General features: G+C 39.0%; 2 protein-coding genes across 6 annotated transcripts in view; both read right to left on the bottom strand.

Annotated features, from left to right (window-relative positions):
• Positions 1-427: 427 nt before the first annotated feature.
• Positions 428-16,040, bottom strand: LOC111345982 (carbonic anhydrase 2). 4 transcript variants are annotated; one of them, XM_088743249.1, is made up of 10 exons: positions 15,922-16,040; positions 11,925-12,022; positions 10,170-10,316; positions 4,962-5,038; positions 4,236-4,265; positions 3,001-3,308; positions 2,734-2,826; positions 2,595-2,655; positions 1,681-1,841; positions 428-1,134 (listed from the first exon to the last, which is right to left on the bottom strand). In XM_088743249.1, exons 4-10 carry the CDS (start codon positions 5,023-5,025, stop codon positions 901-903), a joined length of 951 nt encoding a protein of 316 aa, XP_088599375.1. In that variant the 5' UTR covers positions 5,026-5,038; positions 10,170-10,316; positions 11,925-12,022; positions 15,922-16,040; the 3' UTR covers positions 428-900. The 4 variants fall into 4 exon arrangements, with proteins under 4 accessions (XP_088599375.1, XP_088599374.1, XP_088599372.1 ...); XM_088743248.1 differs by lacking the exon at positions 10,170-10,316; XM_088743246.1 differs by lacking the exons at positions 10,170-10,316; positions 11,925-12,022 and having other exon boundaries at positions 15,922-16,027.
• Positions 16,041-16,723: 683 nt separating this feature from the next.
• Positions 16,724-20,921, bottom strand: part of LOC148717276 (carbonic anhydrase 1-like) — a 7,139-nt gene continuing 2,941 nt past the window's right edge. For both annotated transcript variants that reach the window (XM_088743257.1, XM_088743255.1), the window contains exons 2-8: positions 20,796-20,887; positions 20,233-20,262; positions 19,571-19,881; positions 19,202-19,294; positions 18,477-18,540; positions 18,017-18,153; positions 16,724-17,475 (exon numbers count right to left, since the gene is read on the bottom strand). In XM_088743257.1, the coding sequence (XP_088599383.1) occupies positions 17,263-17,475; positions 18,017-18,153; positions 18,477-18,540; positions 19,202-19,294; positions 19,571-19,881; positions 20,233-20,262; positions 20,796-20,862 (915 nt within the window). In that variant the 5' untranslated portion in view covers positions 20,863-20,887 and the 3' untranslated portion in view covers positions 16,724-17,262. The remainder of the gene's footprint in view (positions 17,476-18,016; positions 18,154-18,476; positions 18,541-19,201; positions 19,295-19,570; positions 19,882-20,232; positions 20,263-20,795; positions 20,888-20,921) is intronic.

Raw genomic sequence — 20,921 nt, 5'->3', positions numbered from 1 at the left:
TCTTGCCGGAAAATGCCCGATACAACTAAATTTTTTGTAAGATCTACCAGTCCCCTTTTACTTATACGGAATATATTACAAATCTCATCAGGTATCACTAGGAAAAGAATGAGTTGCTTCTAACGTCTAGAGATGAAATAGTACATAAGTACCTTCAAAGGGAATAATTCAGAGAGCTTAAACAATCGTGACGTTAACGCCTACAAAAACGCAAGTTTCAGATTTTCTCCGTGTAGCTGCACGCGGTGGTAGCGCCGTGTTGGGATTCTTGTCATTTGAATACGTTTCTTTCAGGTTTTGAGTCTTAAAATACGCGCAGAGCTATTGTTCTGCCTCTTAAATTTTTTGATTCACCAGGATTTCTTTGCCGTCAGTCGCACTTTGCTCAAGGTATTAGAAAATATCAATAGGTAACACAACGTCGACATTTTGTAGGTGCAACAAAATATTTACTCAAAGTCTATGAGCATTGTGGGTGAACTACAACGTTAACAAAGCACGCAAGAAACGTCGTACTAAAACACACGGTGAAACATTAAAAAATTGAATTCTGACGAACATTTTCCTTGCATGTGTCCAAGTCATCTCTGATTGGAAAAATGAGCTAAGCGAGTAGATAAGTCTGTATAAATTGTGGATATCGACGTCACCTCTTCTAATGTGGTTAATAGAACATTGGGCGAGCTGTCAATTAGCCACCAACAAATGAACTGAAATACAAAGGTACCAGTCATCTCTTAACCAGCTAATTGTTTTTTTCCAAATACCGAGAAAACTAAATCACATTAGTAAAAAGCACATTTAGTTTACCAACTTCTGCCTAAAAGACTAATGATGATCGTAAAACTTAAAAACAAAAAACAAAAAAAGAACAAAATTACATTTGAGCAACGCGAAAGGTTAACCACCAAACAGTGCGGTGAACAGCATCAGTGAGAACAGACCAACGCTGATGTCAAGAATGCCTGCACCTGCTACTGTTTTTGGAGCTGCTACTGTTGTTGGAGCTACTACGGTTGACGTAGGTTTTTCGAAACTGTTATAAACTTTGCGGTCATTCAACTTCTGAACTGGACGGTAATTGTTAACCATAGGTGAACCGCTCGTGAACTCGAGCTTACGCAGATAGTCCATCTACAGACAAAAAAAATGATGTTAATACTCATTGCATTTTGACCACTGCTCAAGATCTCCCTTTCTCCCCCCCCTCTCCCTGTTAAGAAGGAGCGTCCAAAAGAGAATTTCACTTTCACCTTCTCCCTCCCCTAAAAATGGCTAAACACCCATGAAAGCTTAATGAAGGCCATATCCTCAAAACAGCCGTCCACATATAAACCAATGGCTTTTGGCATTGCTCATCATGCGATGAATTTATTTCTTATAAAAAGTTACGAAGGAAGACCTGAAAAAAAAAAAAAAAAAAAAAGATCTTGAAAAGAGGTCTTTTCCTTTGGTTGTGTTCTTGAACCATACCTGACCTTGCATTTTTAGAGGGGGGGGGGGGGGAGTCACAAGCAACACCAGTAAAGGAGGGAAGAGAGTTACAAACTACGACACATTTCTGGAGAGTTCAATAAATTACTGAATCGAATGTTCACAAATATTTACAAAGTTAAACACTGTCGTTCCACTTGGCGTCGCTACTCGTAGCGGTCAAAGAATCAAAATCAAATAACACACCTGAGTCTCTGATATTTTGACGCTGTCGTTGAAGACTGTCCAGGTGACGCTCTCATCACACGTGGGAGTGGTTAAAGATCCACTGTAACGGAAAAACTTGTCGCGTGTGTCTGGCAACATCGGTTCCAGCTTGAATGGCATAATACTAGTCTTATTCGATGCTGTGAGAATTAATATAAAAACTCGTTAGCCAAGTCGTAACGCGCACAAGTGTTAAATCTCTCTAATTATTATCTCCTGCGCAGTCAATTACAGGAAAGTTGTTGCCCTCCTCCGATGAACGTCTGCCTGCCCAAACATTAGGAAACTACTGAACTCTTTACATCCTGGCATCAGAGTGCATGCTCTCTGGGAAAATTCGTTCCACTATCAGGAACTTCCCCAGTTAAACATCACTTTCTTAAATCCCAAGTCCTTATGTTTCATTTAGGGGTGATGGTGTGAGGTGAAATAAAATGCTGGTATAGACGACACTCTGTACGACCACTTATGTGATTCGGTATCGTTTATAAGTGTATGGATAGCCAATAGTTTGAGTAATGATGAAGAAACGTCTGGCTCAGTGGAAATACAAATAGGTGAGTGCAGGACACGATCACGAACTGTAGCTAGAACGAGAAAGGAATTCATGAATAAACGTGTATAAGTAAACGCTTAGAGATTTAAAAACTGAATCAATAAACAGATGAATGACTCGGGACACGACTTGAAAGAAAACGATAACTGATATTTTGGTGGCCACATAAAATAAAGCTCTGGTAAAAAACTTTGAGCTTAAATTTAAAATGAAGGACCTCAAGTTTATGTTGTTTATATGCATACGTTTTTACCACTTCTTTACTTACTTCTTTTTACCAGTTCAGCTTTGAATTAAGAATGTTAAACATAAAATAAAATCACATACTCTTGTTTACCTTTTATGACATCTTCGGCATATTTCAGAAATTCGTATGCTGGGTTATCACTACCTCCAACCTATAAAGAAATAAATAACATAATATCAGAAAAAATAATTGGAAATCTCATAAGTAAAAAAAGGGATGTTCCACATACTTCAATGAACACTCCAAGAACTGCAAGACCATCAGATTTAGGAACTGCAGTGCCTAAGTCTGCATACTTGGTGTTGTAGCTGACAAAGTGTATCTGTTGGAGAAAAAAGTAAAAACAAGCTTTGAAGAAATAAAGTTCGATTGGTAAATTAATCCGGATTCACAATTGGTCAAGTTTAATTTTTAATGAAGTATACTAAAAGTTGACACCAACACGAAGAGCCTGCACTCAGTTGGTGAGTACTAAGTACGTTCTTTATTTACCAACCTCAGCAGGGTATGCCTTGTCCATAGTGTGTTCTGATCCCTCGTTATTAGTTTTCCCCCAGTGAAAGTGAAACTGCGCGGTGGTAAAAACTCCTTCCAATCCCCCGCCGCTAACATTGAAGAAATTAGTAGGGAATCCAACATGCAGAGTATGGCCGTTGTTAGTGAGGGTATAGTTGTCTTTAGGCATCATGTCGTAATTTTTGAGAACAAATTTGGGCATCGCTTTATATTCTGTTGTAGCCATTTTTATGTTAATCGGTGATTGCTTCTTTCCGGTTGCGCATATCCCTGTCCAATTTCCAGGGCCTGAAAAAAACAGAAATACGCTCATAAGCTAAGAGCAGCAATAATTTTTATTATATCATAGGTAATTCTAGACAATTATTTTAGTTTGTATTTGGATGATTACGAGCTCGTGTGGAAAGTTATAGCAAACTTTGTTTCTCCAAAGTACTTGCCTCTAAGTCCCACTTGGGTATGTGATGCTCAAATATAAAGCAAAGTTCAGTTTTACAAAGAAAATTTGAAGGAAATCGTAGGCCTTTTGAGTGTGAGTTGGAATATCTCATTTTTCTATCTTGGCCTGACTTTCTCGGAGAAACTTGGAGTTATGGAGTCTAACAACTTGATTGTAATCTCTTTACGGTAAAAAGACTTAATTAGCATGTACTTATAAATTCAACTTGTAACGCTTTGTTAATGAACGGAAGATGACAGAGGTTTCTTTCGAAACATGTCTTTCAAACTCAAAAGTTTTGTCGTTTTCTTAAAAAAGACTTGTCTAAAAACGTTTACCCACTCGTGGATTGAGGCATCCTTAAATACGTTGAACACTCGGAAGACAGTGTAAAATCACTGCATACCAAGTATTATCACATTTTCAACTCCGAATATTGCATTTCGAGTGTTTTGATTGGTTAGCAGTTTATATACCTGTATGGAACCTTATTCACCCAAGTTTTTCTCAATTTTAGAGTTAACACAAATTCATTAGAATTAACGAAAGGCGTAAAATTTAAATAAAGAGTCATTCCAGTCGCACTTGTTGGGTACGAGAGCCAACTCGGTGCTTCGCACTTTGTTAAGTATTTGCCATCTAAAATTCAATATGCACTCAGAATGCTCGTAAAATATTAGTGATATCCTTGTTTCGTAGATGAGAAGATAACCAATCGATCCAAAAAGAAACTGGAATTAAGGATTACCAAGGGAAACAGCATAAAAGAATCTTACCTTTTTCCCCACCTACGACGTAGTCATAATCTATGAGCACAAAAAATAAAATTATGACAAACAGGTTCAGAGTGTAAGCTACTGAGTCAACGGGAATTCTGGGGAAATGTCTGCTCAAGAGTCAATATTATACAGATGTTGATTTCATATTATCCACCGTGAACCTTGGAATCTTTTCAGGATTATCGTTTTTGGAAAAACTGAGCTTTAATCTAATTTTCTAATTCATAGATTAATTTTGGACCCTCAAAGTACTAGTTAAGGAGTGAATTTCGAACGCTGATCAGATTTTTCTTGGCAAGCAAGCGTCTAGTTAGTTCCGGGTGCAACTACTGCACCACAGATTTCTGAAATAAACTTCAGCGTACTTGCAACACCGAGAGTTTCTTGATATCACAAAGAAAATTTAAATGAAATTATATCCAGTGGTTTGACATCATTGTTTAACACATGATTAAAAAAGTATGCAAATCGCAATCTTATTACTTTAGGGTGTTTATTCTGTAGAGTAGAGATACAAAACTCATAACCGAAACATGAAATCATAGACTTTAACGTTGGCCAAATAGCTCTCTGAAGGATCTGAGAGGGTCGTAGACATCAAACAAATTTCAAAGTCCACTTTTGAGCAACGGCGAAAAGGAAGGAGCGAAAAAACGTGTACATTATTCATAAGTACATATGTAATAAATGGCAAGAGTTGCTGTAAAAATTACGGATTCTTACCGGCGCTGAAAACAAGCGGCACCAAGCTAACACAGAGGAACACAGTCAAAAGAAGGCGATCCATAATTATCCTAAATCTGAAAAGAAAAATTACAGAAAAGAAATATTATGAGAGATTTTGAAAAATTGAAACAAACAGAGGAAATCATATACAGTCTTTGAAATAATGTGAGGAAAACTATAATGCCATGGTCCAAACAGACATTTGTCCAGACTTGCTTAGTTTTCGCTTTCATTAAACTTTCTCTTGGTTGAAAAAAAATAACCCGAAAACATTACTTTCCGAAGATTAGATTACTCAAACCTTTTTTCGGTTGAAAAAAAATTTAAAATCTAAGGGGGATTTGGCGGCAGGTAACAGTGTCTCGTTGACAGAGCGAGCAGTGGAAAACTTCACCGGATGCACTTTCAATTTAATACAAGCGCATTTATATGCAGTCGCTATTTAATATTTAATTACATATGAGTAATGTTTTGTTTTCCTCTATATCAACGAGCAGAAATTTGTTTAGCCGGTCAAAGAGAAACATCTCATAAGGTGCTTCTAATATCTTAAATTGCCGACTTATCGAGAGATTAATTTTTATTTTATTGCCTTAAACTGGTAGTGCGTATGCGAGACTATATTTTATTTGTGTACAATAAAACTACTTAATATGTTCATTCCATAAACCACCTCACCCGTCAAAATGTGTTTAATTGCGTTGTCATATGTTCAGGACTTGACAGACGACATAGTTACGCATGTTCAGTATTGATACTCAGAAAGCAGAACATAGGACTCTGGATCGTTTTCATAAGTACTAACGAACAATGAACACAATTAAGAGAAAACCACGAATTGTTTAAGTAATTGTTTCGGAAGGGTGTATGAAAAGCGGTATTACTCCTAGAGGAAATTTCACAATAGTGCCTTGTCCTTTCAAGGTCAAACGCATTCTAGCAAACATGACATGAGTTAGAGGAGAAGTGTATCAGTCAAGGTTGATACGAGGACATATTCCTGACGGCTAGAAGGAGATAGGTTAACACATCATTGAGCCGGTTTTCGTCGACAATTGAGTTATTGTACGTCTGATCACGGTTACATCGTTTCCCACTCACCTTGCTACCTAATACCACGTTTCGTTACAAGATAAAATAACACCGATTTGGTTGGATTTTTAGACGTTAAAGTTTTCGTAGTGTTACGTGCACAGGCAATTTAAATGCATCAGATTTATTTGCTTTACGAATATTACAGTGGGTTGCTACATTTTCCTAATTTTCGGGACAGGGTCTATCTTAAAAGATGTCTTCGCACATACAACAGAAAATAAATAATTATCAGATTTCAAAGAAAAGCATATGCTAACGATGAAGCGTCAATTTCCTCGGTACAAACTATGTTGGTTTACCGCTATGTTTTCTAACCATTCATTAGTGCCTTAAAAATCGCCTTGAAAATAGATTTCAAAATCTTGCGCATTCAATGACGTCTGCTGATTGTGACGACAAACACATTAAGTCGCCAAACTAACACTTGAATAGCTTTGATCACTTTGCCAAAGAAAGTCTCTGGAAGCGTTCACTAGCTGATGGGGGTAGAAGCACAAGTTTAGGAAAAACCTCAAAATTAAGTGAAGGGTTGACGTCAAAGATAAATGGTTTATTGCTTTTATATTCCTCCTCCACTGTGCTTCGTTCATTTCGCAACATTCGGGTTCAGTTTTTCCTTTCTTTCATTTCTTCTTCGCAAATGTCGAGGAGTCAATTTCATTTAGGGTTCTTTTCCAATTTGTGTATCAAGTGCTCAGAATTGTTTATTTTTCTCCCAAAATGTTAGTTTAATTTTGACTCAGGGCCAGTATCAATAACATGTCATTGCAGTTTAATGACTGACGTGTTGCCCTGTCAGGTTATGTCAAATATTTGCTGACCTCATTTAATAGCATCCTCAGCTAGGTAAAGTAAATTTCCAACGCAAGTTGTTGATTGATACAGAGGAGACCCATGGACTTGAGTGTGTAATTACGGAGCCAACTAGGATTCAAACTAGGGCTGGTAAGACTACCAAGACCCTCATTGACGTTATCTTGACTAATGAAGCTCATTTATTTGTCCAGAGTGGGATTTACGAACCGGGTCTTAGTGACCACCCACTAGTGTATGGCTTCATGCAAGACACAGCAGCTAAAGTCAAGCCTAGAATTATCAAATCCGTTCAGTTAAGAACTTTGATAAGGAGAAATTTCAAGAACACCTTAATTCAGCACCTTAGCATGTTGGGGAAGTTTTCGATAGTGTGGAGGATCGGGTTGGTTTTGTAAGTACACTACTGACGGAGATTGTCAATGACCATATGCCATTTAAACAAATGCGTGTCAGAGATCAGGATGTACCATATATGAACTCAAAGTGGAAGGAGGCAATTCGAGGGAAGACGCAGGGCTGCTAGGCGATACAGGAGGACAAATGCTCCAGAGGACTTGATCAATCTTAAAAAGTTTCGAAATGAGGCGACTAGACTGCGTAGGAAAGCAATAAAGAGCTATTGGAAAATGAAAGCCGAGGATCTTAAGAACAAACCACAAGACTTTTATAAAACTTTTATGCCCTTCTTGTCATCAAAGTCAAACTGCAGGCAAGTCTCAGACATTAAGCTTAATGTCAATGGGCAAGCTAGTAGTAATAAGGTTGACATCTCCGAGGCTTTTGGGGAGTATTTTGCAACAATTGCTGATGGTATTGGCCAATTGGATACAAATAAGTGCTCTCTGGGTGATTTTGACAATCACAGCAGTTTGATGGCCATAAGGGCGGCGAACCATGATAATAGTCAGTTCTTCTCCTCCCAAAGCGTTAAACCTTGTGAAGTAGAGGACAGGCTTAAAAAGCTGAAGCTAGGCAAGGCTATGGGCTGGGACCTAATCCCCCCGAGAGCACTTATATCTGGGGCTAGTGAATTGGCTGTACCACTTGCCAATCTGTTTAACATCTGCATTGAGCAGGGGCATTGGCCAACTGACTGGAAGAAGGGAGAATGGACCCCAGTTCACAAGAAAGACGATCAACTGCAAAAAGAAAACTATCGTCCTGTGACTGTGCAAATTGTTATTAATAAAATCTTTGAGCAACTCCTTTCTTCCCAAATCACTGGTAACTATAATAATCGCCTGTGTGACCATTTGACTGCATATAGAAAGAGGAACAGTTGCGAGACTGCCTTGTTATACCTGACTGAGAGCTGGAGGCACTCATTGGACAATGGGGAGTGTGTTGGTGTGTTGTCAACAGATATGAGTAAGGCGTTTGATTGTCTGTTCCCACCACTCCTGCTGGCTAAACTAAGAGCATGCAGTTTTGATGATGTCAGCCTCAAACTCATGGCATCATATTTTGAAAATCACCGAGCAAGAGTGAAGCTAGGGAACACAACAAGCGGATGGAGGAAGGTGGTAAGAGGGTGCCCTCAAGGCTCTTCTCTTGGGCCTTTGATGTGGAATCTTTATCAGAATGATCTGACTTATGTAATGAAGTCGAATATCTCCATGTATGCGGATGATCACCAGTTTTTCGAAGCAAGTAAAGATGTCCAGCTAATCCAAACAAGATTACAGGAGAGTGCAGTTGCAGCAACAAGTTGGTATAAAAAGAACTGTTTACAGGGAAACTTTACCAAATATGGTAGCATGCTCATTAGCAAGCAAAAAGATGCTTGCTAAAAAAATAGACGGTAATAGAGTATCCCACTATCAGAACATTAAATTATTAGGTGTACGCATTGATTCTCAATTGACCTTTAATGTCCATATAAGTGAGATTTGCAAAAAAGCTAGTCAGAGAGTGGGAGTAATGATAAGGTTGCGCAACTTGATACCAACCACTGCTAAGCTGCAGCTGTATAAGGCTGCAGTCTTGCCCTATTTGACTTACTGCAGTACTGTATGGCACTTTTGTAGGGGAAGTGATGCAAAAAAACTGGAGCATGTCCAGGAGAGAGGTCTCAGGGCAGTTTTTCGTGACTGAAACGCTAACTATAGGCAGTTGTAAGAATGGGCTAAATTGCCCACCCTAGTGAACCGTAGATTGCAAGATATAGCGACCATCATGTATAAAGTAAAATTTAAGCTAGCACCAAGCTATTTACAAGATTTATTTTCAGCAAATCACACAGTGTATAACTTAAGAGTTAAAAAATTTACTATTCCAAGATTTAACTCTATTAATTACGGCAGACATTCCCTTAGGTATTTAGGACCTGTGCTATGGGCTAAGCTACCTTCCCGTATTAGGACATTGAATTCACTAGCGGGTTTTAAGAGGGCAGTTAGAGGACTAGAAAAAACCAGGAAAGATTTATTACTCGACGTTTCGGGGTCATCGTGACTCCATTATCAAGAGACTAGTTTAAAAACATGCAAATAAGGAAAGGTACAAGAATAGCATAAATTAGACTGAACGGCTTAAACAAACACCTTGGCGCGGATGGAATCCGTTTGCACGTTCAGTGTTGGCTTACGCATGCGAATATATGCGAATTTATGCTATTCTTGTACCTTTCCTTATTTGCATGTTTTTAAACTAGTCTCTTGATAATGGAGTCACGATGACCCCGAAACGTCGAGTAATAAATCTTTCCTGGTTTTTTCTATGCCTTTGCTTTAGCAAATCCCTGCTGATCAAGAGTTAGAGGACTGGATTTGAAAATGTTAATGGACGATGGTGGCTGTGTGGGCTGCTTGGTTTGCAGTGCATGATTCTTAGTTATATCTTAATTAGGCTCAGACTATTCCTCCCCCCCCCCCCCCACGTCTTTGCAGTGCATGATTCTTAGTTATATCTTAGTTAGGCTCAGACTATTCCTCCCTCCCCCCCCACCACGTCTAGGTCCCCTAGCCTAATTCTGCTGACCACAAATTTTATGCTATTTATTCGTATATTTTATGCTATTTAATCGTATATTAACACTTAGTCATTTATTGTTTTATCTAAATAATCTTGTTGTGTCCTTACTTAGTGGTTTTATTACTGCTATTTTATAATTGACACATAAATAAAGTTCATCATAAAAAGTTCATCAACATTAAATATGAGAGCAAATTAGTACTAATTTAAGCACAATTTGACATTGATAAGTTGACATCTGGGGTTTTGTGGTTAGAAGCACACGATATTGACAGACACTGAAATAGTTACCACTCATGCTTCTGCATACAAGACACCTACTTTTTTAAAAATATTCGGCTCCGAAGAAAACACGGTTAACCTTATGGTTCTTCAACCAAGTGATGTACTTTATGCACTTAATCATCAAGGCCCATGAAATCATGGCCAAAGCAAGCACTTCACTCAGCCTTTCATTGCTGTTCCGCTCTAAGAGAGAGAGATTCATCGCACGGTATGAAGGAATTTTAACGATCACAAACGAAATGACTATTTATTTGTTCACGCAATAACATTACTCGGATCAGTTGACTCTTAACTGGTTGCGCAACAGGTAGTTTTTCTGTTAAAAAAAAATTAAATTAAATTAAGTAAAAATAATAAAACGTTGGCGCCGTTGTGTCTATTGACCCACCTAGAGTCATACAGTCAAAGAACCACTTGTCTATTTTTCAACGTGCTTAAGCCTGCAATGATCTGTTTATCAAGTGCTGCAACCACAGGTTTTAAAAATTAGTGGTGCAAGACAAAGAATTCTACCCTGTCTACACTGCAGCCTTAATTCTTATCCAGAAAAAGAAACTCGTCTTCAAATCAGGCTTCGTAAATGAATTATTTAATAAGGAAGCATTATGGATTTCGAAAGAGCGATCTATCAAATTAGAGTTAGGAATCATCCAGTAAACATTAGACAATCTGTTCTTAGTCTTTTTTTATGTGTCATGTGGCAGAAGCATACATCGAGTTCGATAGAAACAAAATTTATCGAACATGTTTTTGAATCCATGAGCGAAGTGGGTGCAATTAGAAGGTACACGAAGGAGAGCGCAGCTACTCAAATGGCTAACACATAGCTTCAATTTCATTATCACGTCCTTGAAACGCTGTCCCTTCACGCATATCGTGTTGCACTATTAATCACTTTACTCTGGAATTTGCTGTCTGATCAAGCATACCAATTGGGATAAGTACACTTGGAGTTAGTAGTCCACAGCCCAACTAAGATTTGTATAAAACCTTCCGAATTAAAATTCCCCTTGTACTTTTCTTAAGCGACTTTCGGTAATGTAACAATCTGTAGTAAAATTGGAATGCAAATATTTGTGGACAGTCAGGAATATGAATCATTTTAATCTCGCCCAGATTACTTTTCAAGTCGACGATTGGTTGTTATATTTGCTGGTTGTCACAATTTCTTATCAAACGATTGCGTGGACATAATATCAACGTTTTCAATGTGAGACTAGAGACGATTTCTAAGACTAGAGAGGTTGAAGGAAACTAATAAAGAGATACACTAAAGGAAGTGATCTGTCGCGTCAAAAATTCTAAGCACGTAACGCTTTGAATTTGCAGATTTGTTCGCACCGCACCAATAGTTAAGCATTAAAGGTTCGTGAAACCGATCTATCCCTCTCAGAAACTATCAACGCGCCACGACTTGAGCGGGGCGCGTATTAGGGCCTACTAAAGTACCACCAGTGCACAAGATCGAGCACGCCAGAAAATGTGGCCGAAATTGCAGTATAGTTAGCCCAAGTAACACCTTGGTTAACAAAAATACCCTCCTAATTATTTGATATCAGCTTAACATTTGTTATAGATACATTTTCTAAGGCGTATAGCGCGCTTGCGATCGTGAGCGAAATATATGCGAAACACCAAGCGCGTTCTGTCTCTGCTGACACTTAGCATCATTTTTTAGTAAAAGAACTGTCAACTCTGCCGATTATTAACTATTAGTAGCTTCTAGATGCAGTTACAGCGAGTTCAATACTTGAATGTGCAAAAAATAATTACAATTTATGAAAACGTTACCTTACGAAGTTGTTTAGGGTGTGATCAACAGGTTATCGTTTCCGAAGTGGAGGAGATGACGGCGGAATAGGCAATGCTCTGAAATCTGTAGAACAAACCTAATATAATTCAAATTGGTCAGCGTCACGCACCGACTCGTGCATGACCTATTCCTTTCAATGTTATGATTCTTTATGGCCAGCCACCCACGGATTTAATTCATTAACTAAAATTGGAGTTCATTTCCGCAGTATTTTATTAATGGCTGTATTGCTCTTGCGCATTTGCGTCAAGCATTACGTAAGGTGGCATTCATTCCTTTAGTCAATAACATCAAAGATGTCGAAGAAAACTGAAGTTTGACGCGAGAGCTAAAGAGAATATTTAGAAAACGACCAGTGTCTAAAACAAGATGTGGGGGGTGGGGAGGGGAGTTCACCTTTAACTGTCAAGATCAAAAAGCTTGCTCTCTGAACTAATATCAAGACATCTCTTTGTTGTTTGTCCTAAGGAGTTGTTTAGAATTTTAGTATTCATGGATCATCTGTTGGAACGAAAGGGTCAAAGTACTGCAGACCGTCTCTGCAGTTTGGACACATGTTCATTCATGCCTATCATGTGAGTTTTTATCAATATCGAGACTACCGTATGACAATTCAGGTCTTTATCCAGTGGATAGAGAGAGAGGGTTACAGAAAATGCTTAGTTCCACGTGTAACTGTACTGTCGCCAAGGTTATGTAACTCTCAGCGTACGAGTACATTCTTAGTTATGCCTGAGATACTGGTATTACCAAAGAACGTGCTAGTTATTGTATGTCCGTCATAACAGGCTTTGTTTTCCGCAACGGTTTATTTTACTGTTGGGCTCAATTAATGTTGTTTTTTTATTCTGTCATGCGGGGAGTCGTCGGGATTTTACCGAAAGGCAAGTGCACGCAGGTTACATAATGTTATCCATGCAAACCAAGCCTGTGAGACACGCGGAAAGCATGCGCCCCGCAAAAAGTTGCAAGACACGAACATTCTTTCGCGTACGATGTGAACGAAATAGTGATAGCCTATCGTATTTCCTTTTTATTTTATCTGACAGCTTAAGGTTCTAAACTAAGTTAAGGTGATTGTCTGGCAGATTTGAACTAATAATATTAGTTGCAACACACACAGATTTTGAGAATGACAACGAAGCTAGCTTACCGTATTAATGCGCCCTGTGGCGATTTTCAATGTATAGTGTTTCTTTGTTTTCTCAACGCCATAGAGTAAATGTTTTTGGAATAATTGAAATTACTGCTTTTTTCGAAGACGACGAGTGAAGTAAATCATAGTTCGTTAGTTCAGCAGTTTAGAAAAGAGTGTCAATCGAGACAAGGTGCGAAAACAACGAAGCCTGGGATTAAAAAACGGTCAGTCTCTTATTGCAGTTTTCATCTTCTGTCACATCATCGCTCGCTTCCGTTGATCAAGGGAACGGCAAAACCCGTTACATCAACCACCATGAACTCTTGGACGAGAGAGAGACAAGGAGAAAGGAAGGATTTTCTTCTCGTAACTCCGATACAGAGAATATTTCAGTTTGTTTGCTGCACAAGTAAACCACCGTGAAGAGGGGGCGTTTCCGGGGGCGGATAGATGGGAGGCTGGCGTCTGATTGTCAACACTATTCTTATGTTTCTTTGATCAAGAACAATGACTAAAACAAAGGCAGCTAACCTTCTATGTATTCCTAGAGAATCATGCGAGCCTTCCAGCGTTGCGAAGTATTGCGTGACGAGCAGAATAATGATCACTGGGGGCTAATGATTGACAGGAGGTGGCCTCTCTAACAACCAATCGGATTTTTGTGAAAGGACAAAGTCAGCAACTCAAACTAACGACTCGTTAAGCTTTCGTGAAAGCATTGTTATGGTGAAAGTTACATTTGTATTTAAGAAATGCGAATGAAGAACAAGTTTAGAGCCCACCAAGAAACACTAATTGACAAGAAGCAGTCTAAGTTTTCAACAAAATCATTGATTAAAATCGGGCCAGCTCTGACACATGATATTCCGTTATTGACTCGTAAATCTATCCGCGACATTTGCTAAGCACGTCAACATTTTGAAAGATGGGGTGGCTGTACACATGCTAAGTTCTTATGGTCTAGAAAATTTCCTGAAGGGAATCGGAAACTAGTTCGCTTGAGGCTTCAATCTACGAGAGGTCGAGTTACCGAGGTAAACTGAAATTACAGGGAATTTGTAAGGAGAATTCAGGGATATCGATTTTGGCGCAAGTTATCAGTTTTATCAGGATGTTGTAGTCATGTAGACTCCGAGCCGTAGGGAGTCGAATGAAATATTGCAAAGGTGCGTCAGGGCCGGGCCGTACCAGAACGAATTCAAATATTTCCCAACTTTTCGCAGACTAAAAATGGGCAAAAATTTCGCACTTTCCAAATTTTGGTAAAGGTCGCATCAAACTAAAATCCTTTTCCCAAAACTAAAACTTCACTGATGATTGATTCATATGTCAATCACAAAACTAATCTCACTCTAAAAAGAAATTGGAAAGTTCTCGTACGAATTCCTACGAAGGAACGGATCCTTTTTTCCCAGCTGGTCTTTTACATTTTGGTTGACGCTTGCCGGCACTGCTTGTGCTAACTTCAATACTTGCAACGGAAGGAGAATTTCTCGTTCAAGTCATATGTTCACAGTTTAAATTGATGCCAGATAACCAGACCCAGGGTACGAGTCACAGACAGATAAATCAAAGCAGCGCTCAGATTAGTTTCCCTTGAAAGAAGACAGGTCAGATGGACGCGGAAAATCCTGCAATCGCACGCCAAGCCAGACGAGTGGACTAAAACATTTTTTTCCCGATGAAATTTTATCCAAACATATCTTGCATATCATGACAGCTTATAATAAAACGATTTCTTCCTCCAAAGTTTGGAGGCCACCAAGGTAGGTCATCAACAGCCTGGGACATCAAGTTCTTTGAAAATTTGTCGATTTGCAAAAATTTTGGGTAGTTTTTCAATTTGAGGGTCACACTTATTTTACGCTACTTGTACAGAAAAAGCTCTAGTGTGCCCGGTGCAACATTTGTCTTATCAACTGCGAGAAAAGTGAGACACTTGAAGTGGTTTTATATCTGAACTTGTTTAGGGTTACTTGATTAAACAACCGGAAAGGACTCTTCAAAAGTTGTTTGACTATATCCGTTAATCACAGCCACATGAATGAAAGTTTAACGGGTGCTCTATGGTTCAATTTAGTTTTAGAACCTATTCTTTGATGAATAGATATTTTCATTCTTTTACGTTCTTTCCTATGAGACTGGAATAAGGAAATTCCGATCGTTGGCCAATAAAGACTGAATTCTTTGTTGCCTTCAAGGTTGCCATAGCAATAATACAGCCTCATGATAGCAGTCTTAATTTCGGTTTTATGCGTCTCTAACTCAATTTCAAACGAATTCGGCGACTCTCGTTTTTAGAAATGAATTTCTTCAACTGCGTTAATGTACAAAATTCGGCAATGCTTCAAAAAAAAATTATATAGTGGGTGCATTGACACCATAATCTTAGGAAGGATTTCGAGCCCCTATGCGTAAACCACACTCTAAATTAAAGGTACCTATAGTGGCGTATGTCAAAGTGAGGCCTTTGCTGCCGGACAGAACTTGATAAAAGTCTATCCCAAAGGCGGAGTACGGAAAGCAGTGACGAGTTTAATGTAAAGCGTTGAGGACTACTTGGTTCTTCTTACGAAAGGCGGCGCGATTTGAGATTAATAAATATTTACCGTTTGCGGTAGTTTTTTGTGTGGTTTAAGGTAAAAATGCTAGCTACGATGTACGAGGTGCGCAGTGACAATGACCGTATCTGCAACTTCGAGATACCGAAGGCGCCGCTTCGTACGAAATTCTTTTAAGTGGATTCCGCCAATTCAATGTTTCTTACTCCAAGAGTAGTCAGTGCGTCAGGGAGTTACGGTATTAAAAGGAGAAATTGCGACTGAACAAAAGCTTACCTCGAAACTGCCGAGCCGTGTTTGTGCAGCAAATAAAGAAGTTTGATGGAGTGGGAATTGAACTTGGAGTGTGAAAGACAAATGAGCATTAATAACACTCTGATAGACCGCTACGCCTGATAAAGACTTATTGTTCTAAAAATATCGACATATTTTGACTGGGTAATCGGGACGAACTTGTTATGGCGTGTCAATCACTTAACTTTCAGGTTTTACGTGTAAATATTCAGTTGTAAGCTTATCTTTTCTGAACTTTCCTTCTTTACCCCATCGTTAAGAAACTGAATAAAGGATGAGAGTTTCTAAAGAAACAATGGTGCTGCGCCGGTGGCGGTAACAAGGTCATTTGGTTATATCAACTAAGTTGAAATTGTAAATTGGCCACCGTAACGAATAAAAAAGCTGACGTTTCGAGCGTTAGCCCTTCGTCAGAGCGAACTGAGTTAAGAAACTGAGCCGCCAAACAATCTTTCCGGGAACCTTGTAATGCGCATGCGCATGCATGGCAGGAGGTAATTACTTTTTGTTAGTCGTACTTCATTCACATCGGAAAACTATATTTAGTTGACTGGAAAAAAAAAAAAAGGCGCATGGAAGACAATAGCGAGGTTTCTGCTGATATCTGAACTTTGCTATGCCGTGGTCTTAGTTAGAGTTGTTATTTATAAGTTTTTTCCAGTGGTGTTTCTTTTCATAACGGAAACACTGCTCTTTAATTTTACGCTTTATGTTCATCCTTACTCGGTATAGATCCAAATGTCGATTTACAACGAAGAGGTTAACTCAAAAAATATACTCCGAATTAGACAAAAAAATTTTTATTAATTTCGAATCGCACACTGAACGGTTTTAATCGGTTCGAAAGTCCACAAAATGTCGTTCACACTGATGGTGGTAAATAGTTTGGATCACTGTTTGACACTTTAAATACAGCACCAAATCATAAAAACAAGATTCCGTTGGCTTAAAAATTATAGTAGAGACAATAACGAATCAATAAGGCTGGTGTACACAGTACAAGGAGAAATCGGGAGATTAGCAGCGTAGTCATGTTTTTTCAGTTCTACAAAAAGGAACCTTCTTCAGAAGTCATGTTTAGATGGCCGTTTTTGTCAAATGATCAGAAAGGTTATCTTTTGGAGGGCTTCTTGCGGATATAAGCGATATGAAATTTGCTGCTGTTTTCTCCTTCAGTTTCTTCCAAGAGTGTGTGCATACACCAACCTTATTTAACAAAAATCCCCTGTCATTGATCACAACCATATATCTTAGGTGATACCACACATTAACTGTACAGGAAGTCTTAGTCAATTGGCGTCAGGTGTATGCGAAGTAGCCATCTTAATTATAGAATAGAGCACCGATTAACATCAACAGCAACAGGCCCGTGGTCATCTTGACACCAGCTGCTGAATCAGCAACCGTCGGAGTTTCTGTGGCAGGTGAAACATCGAAGCTCGCATACACAGTGCGTATGTTAAGGGCCTGGGTCGGGTGGTAGTTCAACCCAATGTAGTCAGTGTCGTTCATCATCAAACTGCGCATGGCAGCAACCTGTAATTATATGAGAATAATTTTTTTAACGTACTGCTGCCAAAATCTGCTAAATGAAGACGATGGTAACAACAGCGACAGCACATTTGCTGCTGAGATGTAGTACTTGGGGTCAGTAGCTGTGTGCCACAGGGCAGTCTTAATTAAGTGTACAGAATAATACAGGATTGCTACAGCCTTTTCAAAACAGATTAAACTTTTCCTGATACAAAACTTAATCTATGTAAAACCAACACCAGATTCAAAGCCATTGACCACTTGATCATCTTGGTTTTCGCATCTTTAACTCCTACAGGAGTTTTCTTCGTTTTCTCATTGGCTCCTTGAGTCACGTGCGTTTGTTTCCAATGAGAATATTGTGTTACCTTTGGTTTTGGCTTATGGCAACCAAGGAAAAAGGCGTCAGATCTCGTTCTCGAACACAAATCTGCGCTCAAACACGAAAGCACCTCTTATCTGATCCGGAAGACGAAAACATATCGAAGAATCACTAGTTCCTTTCGTCTTCATAGAAACCGCACTTTACAATCGTAAGGCTCACCTGAGATGCGGATATCTTTACGGAATCGTGGAAGACTGTCCATGTGACAGACTCCAAACATCCCGGCGTTGTTAGGGAGCCTTGGTACCTGTAGAACTTGCTCGTGTTGGATGGGAAAAGAGGAGAGAGAGGAAAAGCTGCAATGTTTACAGTTGTGCTTGTAAAATAATAATAATAAAAAAGATGAGAATTGAAAAAGAAAAGTCACTTGGGTATGATAAAACGAGAGACCCTGCCGCCTTCTCCGAAAAATCGTCGGGATTTAGGTTAAGAGTATGTATGGAAGAGATTTCAAGAGTTGAGGTACAGAGGAGAACCTCTCTCCTTCCACGGAAAGTCGCCTCAAACCACGAAATTGACTGACTCTCTCTATTTGATCTTCGTTTCCAGAAGTAACGGGCATGTGAAAAAGAAACCTAATATACCTAATATGAGTGAGTAACAGAAGAAATAGACTTACTTTCGTTAACAACTTTTAACGTATAATTGAGGAATTTGTCGTAAGCAGAATTTGCACTTCCCACCTGAAAGGGAAAGATATTATAGAAGGTTACATCATATAAATATCGAACATTGTCAGAATGGGTCGATTTATTCCTAAGGAATAATTATTAGGCTAACTCGAGAATTCATTTTCACTCACTCTCTATTAGCTGTTGGAAATCTAATTTCATATCTCCATATCTAAATTGTTCAGTCTACGAAGTTCACACAATTGGTTCAGAGAAATTAATTATGAAATCACGATTTCCTGTGTTATCAGTACTTTCCCGTTGTTGATCTATCGTTTTGGCAAATGTTCCTTTTAGAAATTGATGCTGAATCTGTACGAGATAAAACGGAGAACAATTAAGGGAAATTGAAAAACATTTTGAAACACCACGTGAATCTAATGGGCACAAATATGTAGTAAAGACGACAGTACATAGACTTTTGCCCTTGAAACGAAAGAATTAATTTTCAGATTTAAGGCCATGCATGCGCACAAAAGTTTTAGGACTCCTTACTTTTGTTACAACCTCTAGACTGGAACTTCTACATAATTTGGTGCGCGACTGTAACATTAGTTCACGTTTCTCTAGGTCTTTGCCGATTCTCCAATGTTATGCCACTGAAGATTCAGTTGCGAATGATCTTTATATCCTATGCATCCCGGCGCATGATCATGATGTAGCACTCAAATACCTCAATGAAGACACCAAGGACAGCCAAACCATCAGACTGCGCAGCGGCGTAGGTCAAGTTTGGGTATTTGACATTGGAGTTGACAAAATGGATCTGAGTCAAAGGAACGATCAGGAATGTTAGGTGAAATGTTGGTGATGGTGCCCATAACTTCCCCTTCCTTGGCATGTATTCGTAAATGAATCTAACCTCCCCCTCAATGCCAAGATGAAAAATTTGTCTGAATGCTATTAATAGAATTTCGGCTTCTTGAATGCTGGATCTACATGAAAGCCTTGAATGCGAGAGTTATCGAACAGTTTATAACGTCAAGTCTTTCATTAAGAAATGACAAATGCGAGTTTGCAGAGAAATTTTCTCTGTACGCACCTCAGCAGCAAAATGTTCGCCATTCAGAGTGCGCTCTGAACCTTTTCCATTGTCGGGTCCCCAATGAAGGTGAAATTGAGTTGCAGTGTGGTTTCCAACGAGGCCTCCATCATTGACGAAGAATATTTTATCTGGTAGGTTTATCTTTAGAGCAGAGCCAGTGTTCTCTTGAGTGAACTTAGCAGAGAGTGTACTTCCGTAGTTTTGCAAGTTCCAGGCTGAGAACGACTTGTAGGTTGCATTGGTCAAGGAAATGTCTATGGGAGATTGGCTTTTCCCAGAGGCGCAGTCGCCTGTCCATCTCAACGGACCTAAAATGGCAGAGAAAGTTTAGAAATTTGACACAAGAAAAGTGTAATAAACGTTACTCAAGGGAGTGGGTTAATAAGTACTAAGGGGCCCTTTTCTTTGTCAAAAAGGGAATAATGTTAAAGTAGTTATGGATAGCCAGTCATGTCACCAAATAATAGTGGGGCGATGGGTTGAAGTTCCCTTCATTTTTTGTGGAATACTCTCTACACCGCGAATCACGAGCCCTGATGAGATATTCAAGGGGTATATGAAAACTACAGCTGGGGGGGGGGGGGGGGAGGGGCTGACCTAGAAGTAGTACCATCGAACTCGACATTTAAACATCAAGAAAGGCACCAGCAGCGACTTACCATCGGCACAATTACTGCAGTAGCTCCAGCCTGAAAAGGGGAAATAATATTTTTAACATATAGAAAACTTACATGAAGAACTGATAAGGTTATCTTTTTTTTTTTTTTCTAAATTCTGCGCGTTGAGAATTGAGATCGTTTGGAATTATAAAATAAAAGAAAAATTAAATCCTTAAACGTTATCCAGGAAAGTAATTTCGAATGCCTTTGTTCGACTTTTATAACAAACCCAAGGAACCAAAATTCTTACTCTGTATGGGGGGAGGGGGCGGGGGAGTAGTGGTTCATTTCTCTTGGGAGGGAACACTTCTATTCAAAGCACACCCAGTTCTAAAGAATGCCCGAGGCAACGAGACGGTCTGATGGGTTATTCGGTAGCATTTCTCATGACTTATCTGGACTGATACACTTGGCCACAACAAATATAATGCTGCTAAGAAAACGAAACGCCTATACAGAAGCAACAGCAGTGTAGTGTCATTTATCATATTCAAACGTCTGCAGAAGGCATTACGAGGTATTTCGAACCTTTAGTTTTATATTAAGAGAAATGAAATACTTACTGTTTGCTCCTAAGCCGAAAGAAATTCCAGTGAGACCAATGAATACTAACACCAGAAATTTGGCCATGGTTTGCTAATTTTTTTTTAATTTCCTACGTAAGGAAAGAACAGAAGAGTCATGGTTGG

Source organism: Stylophora pistillata, chromosome 13 (genome assembly GCF_964205215.1).
Source record: "Stylophora pistillata chromosome 13, jaStyPist1.2, whole genome shotgun sequence".
NCBI lineage: Eukaryota > Metazoa > Cnidaria > Anthozoa > Scleractinia > Pocilloporidae > Stylophora > Stylophora pistillata.
This window is presented reverse-complemented; position numbering and strand designations above follow the sequence as displayed.